The sequence below is a fragment of the Panthera onca genome, chromosome B1, assembly GCF_046562875.1.
Source record: "Panthera onca isolate mPanOnc1 chromosome B1, mPanOnc1 haplotype 2, whole genome shotgun sequence".
NCBI lineage: Eukaryota > Metazoa > Chordata > Mammalia > Carnivora > Felidae > Panthera > Panthera onca.
The window spans coordinates 90005272-90026584 of NC_138342.1; the positions used below are offsets into that span (position 1 = coordinate 90005272).

The 21313-nt window shown below is 41.3% G+C and overlaps 1 protein-coding gene and 1 pseudogene across 2 annotated transcripts in view; both read right to left on the bottom strand.

Moving 5' to 3' along the window:
* Positions 1 to 21313, bottom strand: part of PAPSS1 (3'-phosphoadenosine 5'-phosphosulfate synthase 1) — a 104356-nt gene that overhangs the window by 77508 nt on the left and 5535 nt on the right. For both annotated transcript variants that reach the window (XM_060654485.3, XM_078445833.2), the window contains exons 2-3: positions 12271 to 12385; positions 4954 to 5189 (exon numbers count right to left, since the gene is read on the bottom strand). In XM_060654485.3, coding sequence (XP_060510468.1) covers positions 4954 to 5189; positions 12271 to 12385 — 351 coding nt within the window. The remainder of the gene's footprint in view (positions 1 to 4953; positions 5190 to 12270; positions 12386 to 21313) is intronic.
* LOC132692223 (cytochrome b-c1 complex subunit 7 pseudogene) lies at positions 5767 to 6309 on the bottom strand (annotated as a pseudogene).

The following is a 21313-nucleotide window of genomic DNA, read 5'->3' on the forward strand; positions in this document are numbered from 1 at the left end:
GTTTCCTTTCTAAGTCAACCTCTTCTTTCTGTCTAAGCTAAACTGTTTCCCCCTTAAGATCCGCTCATCTTTCCATACTCAAGGCCAACTCCACGTTCCTATTCTGGACACAAGCAGTGCCAACATTTCCAAAGTCAGCCCTGCAACTCCCGCCACCCTATCCCCACACAGCTCATTTTACCATTCACATTTCTTATGGCCCCTACTTCCACTGTCACTACTCTCCTCTTCCGCATTTCAAAATGAAGATCCGCAGGCATGAATGCTCTCAATCTCCTCTCAGCCATATAAATGTATCCACATGCCCAGCAACCTTTGTCTCCCTCACTCCTGCTACTCCTTCCTCCCTTTGAATTCCAGAGCCACCCCTCTAATGGACCTTCCTCAATCCATTTCCCCCCTCCGTCTGAAATCCTCGTCTTCCTTCTCTGCCAGCTTTTTCCCCTGGCAACAAGTCACTTATCCATTAAAAACAAGTGAACTGCGGGGGCATTTGGGTGGCATAGTCGGTTGAGCGTCCAACTTCGGCTCAGGTCATGATCTCACAGTTGGGTGTTCAAGCCCCACACCCGGCTTGCTGCTGTTAGCAGGGAGCCTGCTTCAGATCCTCTCTCCTCCTCCTCTCTCTTTCTCTGCCCCTTCCCTGCTTGGGCTCTCTCGTGCGCGTGCGCGCACGCTCTCTCTCATATAAACGTTTAAAAAAAAAAGTGAACTAGGGCGCCTGGGTGGCTCAGTAGGTTGAGTGTTTGACTCTTGATTTCAGCTCAGGTCATGAGCTCACAGTTTGTGGGATCAAGCCCCGCATCCAGCTCTGTGCTGACAGCCAGAAACCTGCTTAAGAATCTCTCTCTGCCCCTCCCCCACTCTTGAACACGCTTATACTCTTTCAAAATACATCAACATTAAAAAAAAAAGTGAACTAACAAATCACACAAAAATCCCTTAATCATAAGTACTCTTCAGCCTTTGAATTACAGGACTTTCTGCTGCTTTTCACACTACTAACTCTATATATTCCAATGACGCTATTTCCTAATCATTCCTATGCAGGCTCCCATGGCTCCTCCTACTTTCCATCCCTTCGACAATGGTGTTGCCCACAGCCCATTAGGAGCCCACTGCTCACACGAAGTCAGTCCTTGATCACTTTCTTCAGCAGCCTTCACGGTGTCGACTACAACATATACACTAATGCTTCAGCCTGAGCCCTACCCTCTCACCTGGAAGTAAACACACCTTTCCAACCTCCTCCTAAATATACCCACCTGGAGATCTCACGGGCACCTCAAACTTAGTATGTCCATAATGGCATCCACCCTCTTTTCTCCCCAGCTGGCATCTCTGCCTATACTGCCCAAATCAAGGATGACAGCACTACTCACCCAGAATCCCAAGAGTTGTTCTGGTTCCTTCCCTTCGTTCCACACCCCACCCCCTCTGCCTTCTGCCACAAAGTCCTTCAGATTTTGCCTCTATTACACCAACCCAGTCTGCACGTCTTCCCTACTCCCGAGTTCAACCTCATTCCTGGTCAACTGCAACAACATGCTTTTAATCAGTCTGCTGGCTTTCAGCTTTGATCTGCTCAAAGCCATACCCTAACACTGTCCCTAGAATAGCAGAGGATGCAAATTCAACCATGTGGCTAACTTTTCAGAGATTCCCTACCACCATCAGGGTAAAACCCAGGCTTCTCAGGGAGAGGCATCAGGTGTTCTATACCTGGCCCCACCCTTCTCAGTCTTACACTTGATATTCTATTAATAATTAACACCTGGCTGTTACCAGGTGTTTGGACCTTAGGTCTTAGCCACCCTCCCTGCTCAAAACCCTCCACCCCTCTCTTCTGGCTAAAGCACGTTCTCCTCATAGCACAGTTCTGTGCTGACATCCTCCAGGAAGCCCACCCTGCATGCCCAGGCTGATGGAGGGCCCTTGCTTCCTCTGGCTTCTCAGAATACCTGCTATATACCTATCATAGATCTTATTCTGATATATCTTTCATTAGCTATAATAACCACAGCATGTGGTAGAATGATTAAGGTGTGACCTTAACTGATCCCAACTGTCCTTTTATATGAATGTATTTCCAAGTTTCTGTCCACGGCTCTCTTCTCATTCTATACAACTCTTCTATATACTCTATATATACTCAACTTTGACTGGGTTTTAATTAACAAAGTTAGTGATTCCTAAATCTATCTCAATTCTACACAGCTTTTCTGAGAACCAATTTTCCAATGACCTGCTTACTCTACTAGGATTTCAAACCTAACCCACCTAAAATGAAATAGTCATCTCCTCCCTTCCCCTCCTATATTTCCTAACTCAATCATACCATCTTCTATTCAGAAAGAACCATCATTCGTGCTCACTCCAAATTCAACAATCAAGCAGGCACCAAGTCCTACCGATGCTACAGGCTTAAGAGCCCTCAAATAGGCCCCATCTTTTCCATTCCCATTGTTGCTGTTTGAATTCACTCTGAAAGCCTCCTCACCAGTCTCCTATCTCCAGACCACCCTCATTCCAAGCTTCAAAGGTGACCTTACTAAAATGCAAACCCAGAGACAGCGTTCCTTAGTACAATCTCAAACTGTCAAGTTTTGCCCTATGGGGCAAAGTCCTGAGCAGTCAAGGTTCATCATTGAACCTCTGTGAATAGCTCTAGCTTCATCTCCCCTCACATTCACCCTGCACGGCAGTCGTAACAAAGTACCTACAGTTCCCCAAAAGACCAGACTCCCTCACATTTCCGTGCTGCTGCAAACACTGTACTATGTCCTCTGTTAAAATAGTTTTCTCCCTCTGGTCTCAATAGTATGCTCTGATTCATCCTCCATCACTCATTTCAGGCATCATCTCCTCTGCGATTCTTCCACAGCACGTCTCATATACATTTACCTAATCACCTGCTTCAACATATTGTAACTGTTCACATCTCTATGATCCCACCAGACTGGCTAGGAACTATCAGGTTTATTTTCAGAACCAAGATGCCCAAGTTCAATGGTGACATAGAATAATACACATATCCTGTATCATATGGTTTGATGCAAATATCACAGATTTTGACATGACCTAAGCACAGTCCAAACCTCACTCTCTGTGCTTTTAGAAGTGAGAGCAACAAATTTCGCTCCGTACTATGGAAACAAGGGGGCCAAAAAGCAGATCAGTACATACTTTTAGAAATCCAGCTGACAGCTCTCCAAATCACGTTACTTTCTCCTCTTCTAAGAGTTGCAAAGATTTCCAGAATGTGCAAGAATATCAGTTGTTACATTACGATGACACTGTTTATATCAAGGATTCAAGAACTCAAACAACTATCATTCTCTTACACACTTCATGATCCAGTATACTTTAAACGGATGTATTGATGCTGATCCCAATGTTTCAGGCAAATGAAAAGTACTTAGTCCTCACAGGACCCTTTAGGACTCCTGCCATGGTTCAGTTAAGTGAATCTTTAAAATTAACACTCCATCTGATATTTACCTGTAACTCTTACAGTTCATGTTTTATTTTGGCTTTAAAAAAAAAGTCTATGTAACCATCCAAATTCATGATACAACACTAGAATTGTGCTATTATTTATTATATTTACTCAATACTTAGTACACACCAGGCACCATGCTGAAAGCTTTGAACGCACGATTTACCTAATCCTCAGAACAACACTGGGAGGTAGGCATTATCTGAGCTTAGGAAGGTCAACTCAACCGGCCAAGGTCATAACAGGCAGAGGTGAGATTCCAACCCATTGTTTCTGGCTCCAAAGTCCCTGCTTTTAACCACATAGTAATTCACCTGCTCTTTCACATCTGTACTATGCTGTCATTTAACAAACACTAAATATCTACTATATTCCAGAAGCTGGGCTTGGCATCAAGATTATAAAGATAAATAAGATGTAGTTTCAGCCTTCAAGGAACCAGTGGGGGTTAGAGGCAATAAAGCATGGTAACAATATGGATTCCAATGACATTGTCTGGGTGCCTTGCTCTACCATGTACAGCGACCCTGGGTAATTTATACCTTTTTCCTCATCTCTGCCTTCTTCATTGGGTGATAAGAACTACATGAGTTCATTCATGGTATACAGCTGGTGTTTAATAAATGTTAGCTATTATTTTCATTACTACTCTGTCTTCTTCATTGGGTGATAAGAACTACATGAGTTCATTCATGGTATACAGCTGGCGTTTAATAAATGTTAGCTGCTATTATTTTCATTACTACCACCACCACCACCACCATCACCACTACAATTACTGCCACTGTTAGCACCACCAACCAATGAACTGGCATTTGTAATAAAACAAAGGGTTAGGGCACAATAAGGGCACCAAAGGCTGAGGGAGAAAGGGAAGGCACTCAGGAGGAGGAGATGCCTAACCTGAGCCTGAAAGCATGAACAGGAGTCAACTGATGGCGAGAAGAGAAGGACTGATCGAAGGAGAAGAGTGCCTTCCAGGTGGGGAAACAAAAATCTCACGTGAGAAATGACATGATTTTTTAAGAGAACTACAAAACAGTGAATTAGTGCTAAAATAAGAGGAGGAATGTGATGAAAGAGGAGAGTGCTTCTGTCTGTGAGCAAAGAAGCCACGGTCAGGCACATGTTAAGAAACTTAAGACTTTCCCTGGGTGTCTGACACACATTGAGTATTCATTATACATTTATTGAGTTGAAAAGTCAAGCTTGAAATAATGTGGCCACTGGCTTGAGGTCAACAAGTTTGGTTATACTTTGGGAGGCAGGGGCAGTCATAACAGGTTTTATTAAAAAGGAATTTACTCAGAAAGTCCCAGCACAAAAGTGTTGTAGGTTGATTATTTTAATTTGAATTTAGCTTCGAAGCATACGTGAGCGTTTCAATTACTTGTTTTGCCTGAGGCCTTCTCACTCGATGATGTCAGAACAGCAATGGTACAAAAGCCACATACCTGAGTATAAGGGGATATAAAACTTGTGATGCACACTAAGCCAGCATCTGCAAACAGCTTAGCAACTTCTGCAATGCGTCGAACATTCTCTTCTCTGTCTTCAGGACTAAAGCCAAGATTTTTATTGAGGCCTTGACGGATGTTGTCACCATCCAAAGTGTAGCATGGGATACCGTGGCAAACCAAGTACTCCTCCAGAGCCATGCTCACTGTGGTCTTTCCTGCTCCAGACAAGCCTAAAATCGAATAGTCCAAGCACATTTCATATGCAATGTTAGGAGACCACTTAGTAACAAAGAATTTAAATCACTGGCTTCATAACACTCATTACACATAGCAATCCCTCAGTAACATTTATCCCACATTTCTCTACAAGATTTAGATCTTAGCTAGAAAAACATCTATAGTTTAAAGTAAGCATTTATATTTTTTAAATAAATACATTCACGTAAAGTAGTACATTTGCAGTTCAAATAGTTCTAAATTGTACACTTCAGCTTTACCCAACTTCTTTGTTTTTTGGGTTTTTTTTTTTTTAACTTTTTTTAATGCTTTATTTATTCTTGAGAGACAGGGACAAAGCGTGAGCAGGGGAAGGTCAGAGAGAGAGGGAGACTCAGAATCTGAAGCAGGCTCCAAGCTCCGAACTGTCAGCACAGAGCCTGACATGGGGTTCGAACTCACGAACTACAAGACCATGACCTGAGCTGAAGTCAGACACTTAACCGACTGAGCCACCTAGGTGCCCCTGGTTTATCCAACTTCTAAAAAAATGTTTCAGGGCAGCTACAACCACCAACTTAAACTCCGCGATTATTTCTTTGCCCATTCGTCTCTTTTCTTTCCCAAATAACTTCTTTCAGATATGGTGCAAAGTAAAATTTATCCTGCTCATATTTTGTCCACTGCTCTTTAGGCAAGATACGCAGCCTTATGGTCAGGTCCACTGCTCTCTGAATGCCAAACAAGCTGTCATTATACAGGTTCTCAGGAAGCTTTATGGCCTCTTTCACATCATCATGTTCATAAATGGTAACACTTCGCATTAACCCCAGTTTATTGAACCCTGCAGCATTGTAACACCATTTTCAAATACCCTCTGGCCACCGGCCTGACGCGCAACAGCAGGCCTGCTGACCATTTTACCCAAGACTGCAACGCTGTATACTCAAGTATTTGTTTTTAATAATTCCTGTCTGTGCCCAAAGGCATCCTAGAAATCACTCCATTTCAGATATGCACTTTGTCCTCCTGTTAACACTACTCCAGAGCTGCATGCCAACTTAAAAACTGAGTTACATGCCCAAATTATTTCTGGTGAGGGAAGAAAAAGGACAAATGAAGCTATCTCTATATCCTAGGATCAATACCTCTCATAGACAACCATAGATAAAAGTATCTGGGAGTCCAATTTAAATTAACCTTGAAAGAATATCCTCATTTCAACTCACCTTCCTATACCAATGATGTTTATTCACTAAACAACAAGAAGGAAAAGGAAAGCATACATTCATGCAGAAACACATGCCATCTTGCTGAGTATGTAATTACAGAATTCATAACTAAGGTGGTTACGAGGCAAGAGATAATCATGAATGGATTCCCCTGAAAGACATTATGAAGGTACAATTGATATGTTAAGAGAATCAATGGTGTTGAGGCACCTGGGTGGCTCAGACGGTTAAGTGTCTGACTTCAGCTCAGGTCATGATTTCACGGTTCATGAGTCAGGCTCTGTGCTGACAGCTCAGAGCCTGGACCCTGCCTGGGATTCTTTCTTTGCCCTTCTCTCACATGTGCGCCCATGCATGTGGTCTCTCTCTCTCTCAAAATAAATAAATAAACTAAAAAAAAAAAAAAAAAAGGATTAATAGCATTAGTTGCTTTATACATTAAAAACCTGTATTAGTTTTATATTAAAAAATTGTATTAAATAAAATAAATAATATTAAATATTAAAATTAAATATTAAAAATTAAATATTATTAAATAAATAAAATTAAATTAAAATTGTATTAATGAGCATAGCAGATATTTTCCAAAGATGCCCACAACAGCATTTCCGACCCTGCAAACTATCTGACAATGTGATATTGCCACAGTCACGTCAATAGGCAGAGTCTAACTCTCTACTCTTGACTCTGGGCTGGCCTTAGGACTCACCTGTTGCCAAAAGGATGTAGTGAAAACGACAATGTGTGACTTCTGAGGCTGGGTCAGAAAATGCTACCTGGACACTCCATTGGAGAGAAGCCCACTATTAATACCCTGAGGCGACCATGCTCAAGAGATCACTAGCAAATGTTTCAGCCAGCTAAGCTCCCGGCTGACAAGCGGCTTCAAGTGAGTTCGTGATCACGGACGCCAGCCAGGTAAGCCTTCAGAGAACTGCAACCAAGCCAGACATCAGGGCAAACCGCCCAGCTGAGCCCTCCGGAAGTCCTTACCCACAAAATGGGAAGTGAATTAAAATGGTTGTTTTACACCACTAGATCTTGGCTAATCTCTTACACAGAGACAATAACTAGAAAAAAGAGATGGAGACGGGGAGGAACAGGAAAAACAGTTTTCTGTTTTTTATTGTTTTTAACCACCAGTTGGACACTAAGCATCAGAAAGAAAAAAAAAACCCTGAAACCGGAAATCTTAGACTTTCTACACAAAACAACCTAAATCATAATAAAAGTACCTATTTATACACACATATGTATATTTATTATATGTATATATATATATACACACACACATACATACACATAGTTTGAAACAAAGTAAGAAAAGACTACTGAAAATTTTAGTTACTGACACAGGAAGTTTCGTTGAGATTACAGTGAACACAGACAAAAAGACAAAAAGCTAAAGCAGTTAGAGAAAATTAGCAGATAATTACAAGACAGATAATCCAAAACTTAGATAAGGAAAATGTGTATACCCGAAGAAAAGAAACCAAATGTACAAGATTGAATAATCCCTCACCTCCAATTCATACACATCTGGAACCTCAGAATGGGACCTTAGTGGTAAATAGGGTTTTTGTGGATGTAATTAAATTAAAACGAGGTCATACAGTACCAGGATGGGAACTAAATCCAGCGACTGGTGTCACTGTGACAGGGCCATGTGAAGACGAAAGCAGGAGACAGAGCACTGCATCTACAAACCAAAGAAGGCCAAGGACTGCCAGCAACCTCCGGCAGCTAGGAGAGAGGCCTGCAGCAGACTCTCCCTCAGGGTCTCCAGAAGGAACCAACCCTACCAAAACATTCATCTCAGATTCCCAGCCTCCAGAATGGTGAGAGAATAAATTTCCGCTGTTGGAAGCCTCCCTGTTGTTTTGATGTGATCTGTTAGAATTAGGATGGAGAGAATTAGAGCTAAGACCCCTCCTAGGTTATTGGAGATGGATCCGAGAATTCCGTATGCGAACAGGAAACATCACTCAGGCTTAACGTGTGGTGGAGTACTTAGGAGGTTGGCAGAGGTGTAGTTGTCTGGGTCTCCTAGTACACCAGCCCTGGTAAACTAGTACACCTACCAACGTAGAAATATAAAAGAAAGTTTATCTGGAGTACAATCTGAGAAAAAGCAAACTATGTTCCAGGAAAATGACAACCCACTCAATACCCCAACAGATCCTGATTAAGCTACTGAATTGTGAGAAGAAAGAAATCTTTACTTCCGGGGCACCTGGGTGGCTCAGTCGGTTTTAGCAGCCAACTTTGGCTCAGGTCATGATCTTGGGGTTCTTGAGTTCGAGCCCCACACTGGGCTCACTGCTATCAGCACAGTGCCGCTTCAAATCCCGTCCCCCTCTCTATCTGCCCCTCCCCCGCTGTGCACTTTCTCAAAAAGAAAAAAAAAACAGAAAAAGAAATCTTTACTTCCATTTCCAAAAATATTGTCAAAAAAAAAAAAAAAAAAAAAACAGCAAAGGCTATAGAAGATTTGACAACGTAATTAACAAGCTTGATCTAATGAGCATATCTAAAAACATTGCACGTATCGGGGGAATAGATGTTCTTTTCAAAAAAAATTTTTTTAAGTTTACTTATTTTTGAGAGACAGGGAAAGACAGGGCATGAGCAGAGGAGGAGCAGAGAGAGAGGGAGGCACAGAATCTGAAGCAGGCTCCAGGCTCTGAGCTGTCAGCACAGAGCCTGACATGGGGCTCAAACTCAGACTGTGAGATCACGACCTGAGCCGAAGTTGGACACTTAACCAACTTAGCCACACAGGCACCCTGATGTTCTCTTCAAATATATATTTATGAAAACTGATTACATACTAGACCATAAAGCAAGCACCAAAAAATCTGATAAACAGTATTTATAAGCATCATTAGTGGTAAGATAAAGGGAATGTACCACACTCAAGAAAAGGATTACCCAATATTCTAAAGATCAATTTTCCCCAAATTGACTTTTAGATACAATGGAATCCCAAACTAAATCCCTATCAAATTTTAGAGTTAAACCATCACAAAGTTTATACAATAAAGCAAAGAGCCCCCCTGCCCCACCACCAAAAAACAGTCAAGACAGTCCTGATGAAGAATAAGGTAAGAGGACTTATTCCACTGGATTTCAAGACTTATAAATATATAGTAAGATAGTGTGGCAATCACAGAGGAACAGACCAGAAGAATAGATCAGAGAGCCCAGAAACAAATTCAAACCTAGGTGGAAACCTGACATAACACAGTTGGCACTGAGGGGGAAAAAAAAAAAAGGATGCCCCTTCATCAATGTATGCTGTTGAGACAACTGATTATCCGCATGGAAAAAAAAGAAAATAGACCCCTCCCTCACATACACACAAAAAATCAACTACAGATGGATAAAGGGCCTAAATGAGAAAGGCAAAACTGCTAAAAGAAAATATAGGAAAAGAAACAATTTTTCAGGCTTCCAGATGAAAAAGGAAACCTCCTAAAAAGAAAAAAAAAAAAAAAAATCAAATTAGTCTCGCACTTCTTCACATCATTTAATACCAGATTAAAATGGAGTAATGCTTTAAGAATTCCAAAACACAGTATGAACCAAATATATATTTTATCTAGCCAAATCATCGTAAAAGACAGGCAGACATTCTCAAACATAAGAAGTCAGGAAATTCAGGGCTGCCTGGGTGGCTCAGTCAGTTAAGCGTCTGACTTCAACTCAGGTCATGATCTCACGGTTCCAGAATTTGAGCCCAATGTCCAGCTCTGCACTGACAGCTCGGAGCCTGCTTCAGATTGTCTCTCTCCCTCTCTCTGCCCCTCCCCCACTCACACATGTGCGCACACTCTCTCCTCCTCTCTCAAAAATAAACATTAAAAAAAAAAAAGAAATCTCAGGGAATTCAAAATCCAATGGAGGACTATCTTACAGAAACAACAACAGAACACAAACACTTAAAACTAGACCCAAACAGGGGCACCTGGGTGGCTCAGTCGGTTAAGCGGCCGACTTCGGCTCAGGTCATGATCTTGCGGTCCGTGAGTTCGAGCCCCGCGTCAGGCTCTGTGCTGACAGCTCAGAGCCTGGAGACTATTTCAGATTCTGTGTCTCCCTCTCTCTGACCCTCCCCCATTCATGCTCTGTCTCTCTCTGTCTCAAAAATAAATAAACGTTAAAAAAAAAAAAATTAAAAAAAAAAAAAAAAAAACTAGACCCAAAGAGAGACCTCATGAGTGGACACACCATAATAAAAGGACTGATGATGAACTGGTGGATATAGAATCAACTTACTTACAGAGCTCAAACAAAAAACAATCATGAAAATTTAAGATTTGAGAACAGAATGTGTTATGAACGTAGACAATGGAAAAGTAACAATTTAACAACCTGAACTTAAGAATGAGGAGATGAGAAGAATGTGAGGACAGGGTCTTCTTTCCTACAGAAAGAATTAGACTTGTCTACAATTGAAGCATATAATTAAAAACACACGGGGGCGCCTGGGTGGCGCAGTCGGTTAAGCGTCCGACTTCAGCCAGGTCACGATCTCGCGGTCCGTGAGTTCGAGCCCCGCGTCAGGCTCTGGGCTGATGGCTCGGAGCCTGGAGCCTGTTTCCGATTCTGTGTCTCCCTCTCTCTCTGCCCCTCCCCCGTTCATGCTCTGTCTCTATCCCAAAAATAAATAAAAAATGTTGAAAAAAAAAAAAAAAATTAAAAAAAAAAAAAAAAAAAAAAAAAACACACACACAGGGGGCGCCTGGGTGGCTCAGTAGGTTGAGCATCCCACTTCGGCTCAGGTCATGATCTCGCGGTTCGTGGGTTCGAGCCCCACATCGGGCTCTGTGCTCAGAGCCTGGAGCCTGGTTCAGATTCTGTGTCTCCCTCTCTCTCTGCCCCTCCCCTGCTCATGCACTCACACTCTCTCTCTCTCTCTCTCTCAAAAATAAATAAACATGAAAAAAAATTTTTAAAAAACGTATACACACAGAATTTCACCCATCAGCAAAAATTTTAAGGATTGGTAATATCCATGTTGATGAAAAGACACTTGGAAATGGACCCTCTCCCACACTGTTGGTAGGGGAGTAAATAGGTATAAAATTTTGGTGGTTAATTTTAAATACAATTAAATATTTTTAAATTAAATTTAATTTACAATTAAATACAAAATTTTAAATACAATTACTAGAAGTGAAAGAATCCGTCATTCTTATATGTTTATTTTTGAGATAGCACAAGTAGGGGAGGAGCAGAGAGAAAGCGACAGAGGATCTGAAGGAGGCTCAGTGCTGACAGCAGTGAGCCCAATGTGGGGCTTGAACTCACGAACCACAAGATCATGACCCGAGCCTAAGTCAGGTGCTCAACCGACTGAGCCACCCAGGTGCCCCAAGAATCCATCATTCGTAAAGCCACCTCCAAAATCTAGATCAACTGACCCTCTCACCAGCCCGCGCTGGCTAACCCGAAGGGAGACTCTGGGAGAACCAATGAAAAAACCAATCGAGGCCAAAGCAAAAATTCTTTTTTGTGAAAGTCTTTATCACTGTTTCTCTTCATATCGTTTACATCATTAGCTTCTTGAAGGCAGAATCCAGGTCTTGGTGCATACAAAAATGTATAGAATATAACATAGCTATTAAGTAGTTTTAAGATGCATTCTGGTTTCCCCCTTTACTCCAATAGCAATTCTGTAAAGAACAAGAGGAATTACCAAAAGGAAATAGGTTATAATTAAGCAACGCTGCCAGGTACATGCAGTGATGTTCCAGACACACAAATAGCTCAAAATTTAAATAAATACCCTTAATCCTTGTTCAAGACTGTCTATAAACACTGCTTTTGAAATTAACTGGTTTATTTCTCTTGATCTTACCTGTCAGCCAAACTGTGCAGCCACGAAAACCACCTCTGGTCCCCACGACCTGACCTCTCTTGTTCCTGCTGACATGGTGAGCTTGATAGGTGACATTAGTTGCTCTCTGCATCCCCTGGAAAAAATTAAAAAAAAAAAAAAAAAAAAAAGAATTCTGATTTACCTCAGTCCTTTAAAAAGTAAATACACATATTCCTTGCTGTCACTATTCTATGTAACATGCCAAAAGCAAGGAAAAAGATTAAAACTAACAGTTTTCGTTATAGTACCTAAGCATGGTGTTCAGTGTTTTGCCAATTAATTTAATTAATAATTTAATCAACTCAGCTAGTTTAATATTTGATTTAATTAATTTAACCCTCTGAGCCACCCAGGAACGCAAAAACTCTTACTCCTGTGTTTTTACAAATGAAGATGTTAAACCTGAGAAAAGCTAAACAACTTGCCCAAGTGCCAGTTAACAAGGGAGCAGTGGACTCCATAACCCAGTCTTCCACTCACTTAGGCCCTACTAGTATACCATGTGAACTAAACAGGGTCCCTACCCTCACTGAGCTTACATCACACTGGGGGAGACAAAGCAGTATAACTTGGTCGTATCAGAGCATGACAAGTGCGACTGTAAGAAATAAAACATGGTAAGCTGAAAAGAGACATCAGGGATGAGTACCTCTCTAGACAGGACGATCAAGAAAGGCCTCTGAGAAGGTAGCATAGAAGCAGACTCCTAAACAAAGTGTGGAAGGAATGTCTGTAGGCATCATGAAATGCACAGTAGTAAGAGCTTTTGCGTTCCTGGGTGGCTCAGAGGGTTAAATTAATTAAATCAAATATTTAACTAGCTGGATTAAGTTATTAATTAAATTAACTGGCAAAACATGAAATTCATTGCTTATTTGTAGTTATTCCACACACACACAAAAAAAGGAATGCAATCATTTTCCCAAATATTCTTCAACAAAAATGGCATAAATTTATACAGGTCTCAAAGTATCCAAATGGACATTTCTCCAAGCAAAAAATACAAATGACAAAAAAAGCAGATTAAAAGATGTTCGACATCATTAGCCACCAGAAAAATGCACAGCAAATCAAAACCACAAAGAGATACGTATATGATCCACCAGGAGGGCTATAATCAAAAAGACAGTAACAAGTGCTAGTGAGAATACAGAGAAATTAGAATCCTCATACATTTGTGGTGAAAATGTAAAATACTACAGCCACTTTGGCAAACAGCAGTTCCGAAAATGTTAAATAGTTACCACGTGACCAAATAAACTCCCAGATACTCACAAGAAAACATATCCACACAAAACATACATACCTAAGTTCATAGCAGCTTTATTGATAAAAGCCAAAAAGTGGAAACCCAATTGTCCACCAGTTGATAATTAGATAAAATATTTTAAAGTTTACACGATATACCCACTCAATGGATTATCGGGCAACAAAAAGGAATGAAGTACTCAAACACGTTACAACTTGGATGAACCTCAAAAACATTAGGCTAAGAAGCCAGTCACAAACACCCATGTATGGTATAATTCCATTTATTGAACTGTCCAACATGAGAAAAGCTAGAGAGACAGAAAGCAGATTAGTGACTGCCTCAGGCTGGGAGACTGGAGGGCAGGGAGAGTGACTGGTAATGCATAGAGGGATCTTTTGGGATTATTAAAATGCTCTAAAATTGATTGTGATCATGGCTGCAAAACTGAAAAATATTAAAAGCCATTTATGCATTTTAAACAGATAAATTGAATGGTATGCAAATTATATCAATAATGTTGTTTTCTATACAAAACAAAATGAATTAGAGTCTCTATTTTCTCTCCCTATGGAGCAAAACCGTAATTAAGGTTCTTTTTAATAGCATGTCTTTACAAAATAGGTACGTAACAGCATCCTTTTTTGATAGGGTGTTTGTATTTGATACTGCTTGTAAGCTCTTACTTTTTAAGGCAGTTTTATTCATCATTCATTCAAAACTATTTACTGAATACATACTACACGCTTGACATTCCTCTAGGAATGAAACAGTTTACAGTACCAATAAAAAATCTCTGTCCTCTTGGGACTTTTATCTGGTCCTCACTCCTAGTGCACCGGTTCTCAAAGTGTGGCCCCAGAAGAGCAGAATCAGCATATCCTGGGAACTGTTAGAAATGCTGTTAGAAATTATTAGATCCTGCCTCCAGGCCAACTGAATCAGAAACTCTGGGGCAGGGCCCAACAGTCTGTATTTTAAAGCCCTCCAGGTGATGATGACACAAGTTAGTGTCTGAAAGCCACTGGACTAGGGACGCCTAGGTGGCTCCTGTCCATAGAGTACCAGACTCTTGATCTGGGCTCAGGTCATGATTCCAGGGTCATTGGATGGAGCCCTGCAATGTTGAGCCTAGAGCCTCCTTAAGATTCTCTCTCTCTGCCCTCTCCCAGCCCCCCTGCCACTCCCCCACTCAAGATTCTTTTCCCCTTCCCCTGCATATTCTCTTTAAAAAAAAAAAAAAAAAAGTCACTGGTCACTGGAAGAGACAACAGGGGGAATAAAGACTAAAATGATTAATTATATAAGTTATGCAGGAATAAATATCAGAAAGGAGAAAAGTAAATAAAGCAAAATTGTGAAGAAATACCAGAAGTGATGTTCAGACAGAGTGGCTTCACCAAAAAGAGAACACTTAAGACCTGTGATGAGCTGGGGCGGTGGGGGGGAGGTGAAGCACCTCCAGACAGAAGGAAGAGTGAGAACACAGAAAAGTGAAAACGTGGACCAGGGAAATCTAGAGTGGATGGCAGGCAGTCTGAACAACTCCTGTGAAGCCAACACTCATAAATTCAAAGCAATACCAGTCACTAGGACAGTGTTTTCCACAGCCACATCAGGGACACAGGTTGAGGCATGAAACAGTCAGAGTAGATCCAACCAGGGCTGTGGTTTGGCCCAGAGGTCTTCAAAATGGGGAACAAACACCCTTGTAGGCATAGAAGCATGACCTTTGTAAAGGAGTGCATTTCTATCCAGATCTTCAACTTCCAGATGTACTCTCTTCTAAAAACGGTCTGCCCAAGGCGCCAGGTCTCTCTTCCCACTTCCCCGCCAACGATGCAGGTACTCCTAGTGCACCAGAGAAAGGCATCTCTGCCCTTCTGGGTCCTACCATCACTCATTGTGGAAAATCCTCTGAGGCCAAAGGGACAATCTGCCAATTCTTTTTAATAAGTACACCACAAGAGTCACACCCCTCGCCCACTAATCGTCTCATTAACAGATGGATTTCCAATAAAATTATATTATAAATGTTCAATAATCACTTATGAAAAATTATAGTATGGGTCACCCGACTTATTTCTCTTCAATAAACTAATGAAGGAAACATAACTTTCCAGCTCCACATCTCCAAGATCTTAAACAAAAACAAGGTTCCCCACACAGATATCCTCATCTCTTGAGGAGAGACACCTCTACCCAGAGGTCACTAGTTTCAGCCCCCAGCCAGGCTGCCTGGGGAGAAGGGGGTGGGGGGGGGGGGGTGCTACATAAGTCAGCTGCAAAACCTGTTTGACTCAGGTCATTTTGCTTTGGGATTTGTTCCAAGTTATTTCGCTTTGGGGCAAGAAGAAACATGTATCTAATGAATTTTAATTCATTCTGGCCCTGTAAAATACCTCCTGCTTTCTTTTTAAATTGAGTAGAATGTATAAAATTACCTGAGAAGCTATAAACCAACCACTGAGGATGTGGCTGGGAGAAAATATAGGATAAGCAGAGATTGTCTGTTTTAATCACTAGAAAAGAATGCTACCTCAGGGTTTCTTGCCTCCCACATTTAAAAAAATTCTGGCAGCAGGGATGGCAGTCTAAGGACGCTTATTGTTTATAGATGTTTGATCTTTCTCATATTACAAAACAATCTTAAAAAGAAAAAAAAGATCTGCCACAATCTCCTACCTCCCAGTTTCTCAGAGTAAATTAAAGAACACTTTTCTTAAACTACTGGAAGAGCAAGGAGGTGGAATTATGCCTGAACTTTACTAAGAACCTAAAGGCCACTCCCACATGCAATCTCCTAGTTCCCCTTCCCTTCTTTTCCACCCTCCCGCTGGCCAAATCCTTCCCCCAATTACACCCACAAGAAATGACATTAGTGACTCACTAAGGGCCAAGGGTGAGTTGTTTCCTTCTGATTCTACATTCCTGCTCAGTCTTCAAGGGCCTAGCTTCTATCCACAGGACAGAAAAATCAGGTTTATGGTTTCCTTCCTAATCGTCTGGGTGGTTTGTAGAAATATTTATGTGGCCTGGTGTGTGCACCCAGGCAGTCCCTGTAACATTTACCGCCTATATGGTTTGACTGTTCTTGAGGGACCGTTTTCTACTTTCAGGTATCTTTCTATGTACATATGTTTTGACTTCCTTGGGTGGGTAGGTCAAGCGCAGGGAGCTGCAGTTCTTTGTATTTTCCCCAACGTTCCAACTCTTCTCTTGTGCCTAGTCAGTGCTCAGTAAAAGTTAGATATAAGGCACTTATTTTAAGGTATGATTTGTTTTCCCTGCCTAACGTGCCAATGAAGACCAACATTCAGCAATCTTAAGTCTAGCAGAACTGGGATGATTCATTTCAACAGAATTTATTCACTTTCAACACATAGGGCTAAACAACTCTCAGTCCTGTTACCAGGCTAACTTCACATGGCCTCTGACAATTGTGGTGCACACTTTCTACACATTTGACACACTTCTGTCATGATGCACACAAGTGGCCCAGGGTGCCTTTTTGGACCGTCCTTAATTTCCACATGGGCGGTTTTATTATTTTGTCCACTTCCCTATGGGACAAATGAACTTCTCCTATGATGCCATTTAGAGAATTTTATGCCTTATGAGTTTATCATGACTTTATGAACAACTCTGCCTTTTTAAGTGGAATGTGTAAAAGCAATGAGCATATACCAAATAACAAGTATAATTCTGGACTCGACATCTATCATCCATCCCACCACCCACCTTAAGCTGACTGCTGAACAGTGTATTCCTGAAAGGGTGTTACGGAAACTGGTCTGGATCACCTGGCAGAAGAACCAAGCAGCACTCGGAGATCTTGGAAGGCAGGAGGTTTATTTTAGACCAGTGGGCTCAGAGATCACCCTCCAGAGGTCTGAGCCCAGATCAACAGAAGGGACAATTTATAGTCTGTTACTTCTGCATTCCTCATTAGTAGTAATTTGGTGTCAGTGGCAGCAAGCAGGGTGGGAAGAAGAACCCGGAAGGGGAGTCTTCAGGCTGGAGGGACTGGAGTTCCCCTATCAGTCCTGTCGGCCATCTTATAACAGATTTTTCCCTGTCAAGGGAATCTCTGAAACAGTAACAGTCATGTTTCTTTCATGTCTCAAGACATACTATGGAGAGATGGTAGCGTAACATGTGAATAAAGTGAAGACATGGCAGAGTACATACAAAAAAGAAGAAACCTTGGGGCGCCGTGTGGCTTGGTGGGTTAAGCGTCCAACTTACACTCAGGTCATGATCTCACGGTTCGTGGGTTTGAGCCCCATATCGGGCTCTGTGCTGGCAGCTCAGAGCCTAGAGCCTACTTCGGATTCTGTGTCTCCCTCTCTCTCTGCCCCTCCCTCACTCATGCTCATGGTCTGTCTCTCCCTGTCTCTCAAAAATAAATGAACATTGAAAAATAATTTTAAAAAAAAAGAAGAAACCTTTAGTTCACAGTCACTGATAACTTAGTTACCCACAAGTGGAATTAATCTTCTGAACATTAACAAGCCAAAGGCAAACAGCAAAAGTGAAGATCATACATTGCTGGAGGCTGAGAAAACTTGAAAATACTATACTTAACACCCTGAGATTCCCAAACATGCTGCACAGCAACACTGGAATGATGTTGCTCATCAGGAAGCGAATCTCAGGCTCTCCCCCAGACCTCCTGAATCAAAACTAAGTCCCTACGAGGCTTATCTGATTGCCATCAACTATACCATGCATGCACTCTGCATATACATCATAGGTACCCAACTAGTCTGTTTTAAAGATTAAGCAACACTTATATATTGAATCAAAATTTCAAAATGTCGGTAACTTTAATGGAAGGGCCCTAGGATGACCTCCAGGTAGAAAGCCCAGCTCTAAGATTCCTAGAAGTCAGAAACGAATCTAAGACTATTTTAGTCATTGATCCCTTCTAGATACTGAGGATAAGATAACATTTCAGGTAAGGAGACAAACTATAAATAAAGAAATCATTACACCATGACAGACCCCTGCATCTCCCACCATAGTGACAGTGGGGGACTCCCCATACATACGAAGGGAGTTCAGAAGCTGGACAGACAAAAATACACTAACGTCTACCTCAGATGTTGATATTAACTACTAAAACCATGCGAGATTACACAAAAAACATGGACACAAATGTTCACAACAGCATCACCCATAAAAGCCAAAGAACAGAAACTCAAATGTCCATCACCTGATGAATGGATAAACCAAATGTAATATATATCCATAAAATGGAACATGATTCGACCACCTAAAGGAATGAAGTACTGATAACATGCTACAACATGGATGAACCTTGGAAACATTATACTAAGTTAAAGAAGCCAGATGCAGTAAGCCATATGTTGTAGGATTCCATTTATAGGAAAATTGGGAATAGGAAAATCCAGAGACAGAAAACATTATGGACTGTCAGGAGCTAGAGAGAAAGGAAGAGGTAGGAAGGGGAATGACTGCTCGTGGGTACAGGATTTCTTTTTGAGGTGAAAAAATGTTCTAAAATTAGACACTGGTGATGATTGTACAACTCTGAATATACTAAAAAAAAAACCTAAACATAGTTGTACAACTCTGAATATACTAAAAAAAACTTAAACATACGAGAGATAAAGACACAGAGAAAGGATGCAAACATCAAGGAAACTAGAAAGAAGACACAGAACAATGGCTACATCATCTAAATTGAAACTGAACTTCTATACATAATGTCTAACATTCCCACTATTTTTATTGGTTAAAAACTCACTCGGTAAGGAATTATATCCTTAGAAAAGGACATGTCACAGAAATAATTACCACTTAGGTAAATACCAAAAAAGAAAAAAAGTTATTCTCTTCATTTACATTACTTAGTAACTTGCTTTCAAAACAATTCAGAGTTGGGAGTTTTAAGCGTCCGACTTCAGCTCAGGTCATGATCTCATGGTGAGTTCGAGCCCCATGCGGGGGCTCTGTGCTGACAGCTCAGAGCCTGGAACCTGCTTCGGAATCTGTGTCTCCCTCTCCCTCTGCCCTTCCCCCACTGGTGTGCGTGCACACGTGTGTGCTCTCTCAAAAATAAACATAAAAAAAAAAAAAAAAAGAGCAAAAATGGTAACTTCCAAGCTGGTGAATAAGAAAATGTTATTATCAACTGGATCTTACTTTAAATTCCTAATTTTGCATATCAGAGCTATGCAATTTCCTCTCCCTTTTTCTTACCCAAAACAAAGCGGAGAAACAGGGTCTCTCAGCTTCAGCAATAACGACTCCTTGAACCAGATAATTCTTTGTTGTGGGAGCCATTCTGTGCACTGTCAGATGTTTAGTAGCATCTCTGGCCTCTATCCAACAGATGCCAGAAGCACCCCCAGCACAGGCACACGCTAACAATCAAAAATGTCTCCAGATACTGCCAAACACCCCCTTGGGAGTGGCAAAATCTTATCTGGTTGAGAGCCACCAGAGTAGAGAACTACTTCTCAAAATTCAATGTAACAGAGCTCAGGCTGGGAAAGTTTATTTCACAATTCACATGTAGAGACACAAGTATGCTGAGGGGGAAGCTAATACTGCCAGGTATCATGCCAGAAGCCAGGGCTACAGAATCACCCAGAACTAGGATTCCAAAGTAGCCACTAGCTCTCAAAATTTCTTGCCCTGGAAAGAGAGTAAAAATGAATACATGAATACATAAATACACAGAGAGTAGAAGAAATGCTGGCAGCCACCCCAAAGTTACTATCTAGACATGCCCTGTCAATACAACTTTCTGAGATGATGAAAATCTTCTATACTGTACTGTCCGATACACTGGCCACTAGGCAGTGGAGTGCCTGAAATGTGGCTAGTGCAGCTAAGGAAAAGAATTTCTTACTTTACTAATTTTAACTAAATTTAAGTTGCCACAGGTGGCTAGCAGCTATCAGATTCGACAACACAGATCCAGACCTTGTTATCGTTCTTGTTATTGTTAGTCAACATTCGTAAGAGTACATTCTTGGTGGAAATCCAGCTTTCCTTCTTCTTTAGGCAATTTTTCCAGCAGCAGATCAATACCTGCCCCTGACCATGGCCAGGCCAATGCTCTGAAGAATGAAAATACTGGCCTCTGCCTCGGTCTTTCATAAGCTGGGTGTTCTGCATGCGTGTTTCTTTTCTGTTCCACCTCAGTCTCCTCCAAAATCCAGAATGAGCTACTGGCCTTCTGTGAAAGGCATCTAACAGTGTATGGGACAAACTGCTCAAAAAAGGTAGAACTGGTAAAAGGGAGAATTATCTCATTCATTTATGTGTTTGCTTTTTAATTAACTCTTTCCCAGGTAGAATACAATACCTTCTCTGTCTTTTTACTACTGCATCCCTAGCACCTAGAACAAAGGCACACACAGAGTAGGTGTTAAATATTTGATGAATAAATAATAACAAGGGGCACCTGGGTGGCTCAGTCAGTTAAGCACCTGACTCTTGATTTCGGCTCAGGTCATGATCTCACGGTTGCGAGATCAAGCCCCACATGGGACTCCATACTGGGCGTGGAACCTGCTTAAGATTTTCTCTCTCTCTCTCTCTCTCTCTCTCTCTCTCTCTCTCTCTGTCCCTCCTCCCCCCACCTCAAAAAATAAAAATTAATAATAAAAAATAAGAACAACACCTTAAATATTGTTCATGTGCCAGGTATCACCATAGTATTTCAAATATACTTACTTAAACCTCACTATAGCAGCACCTGGGTGGCCCAGTTGGTTAGGCATCCAACTCTTGATC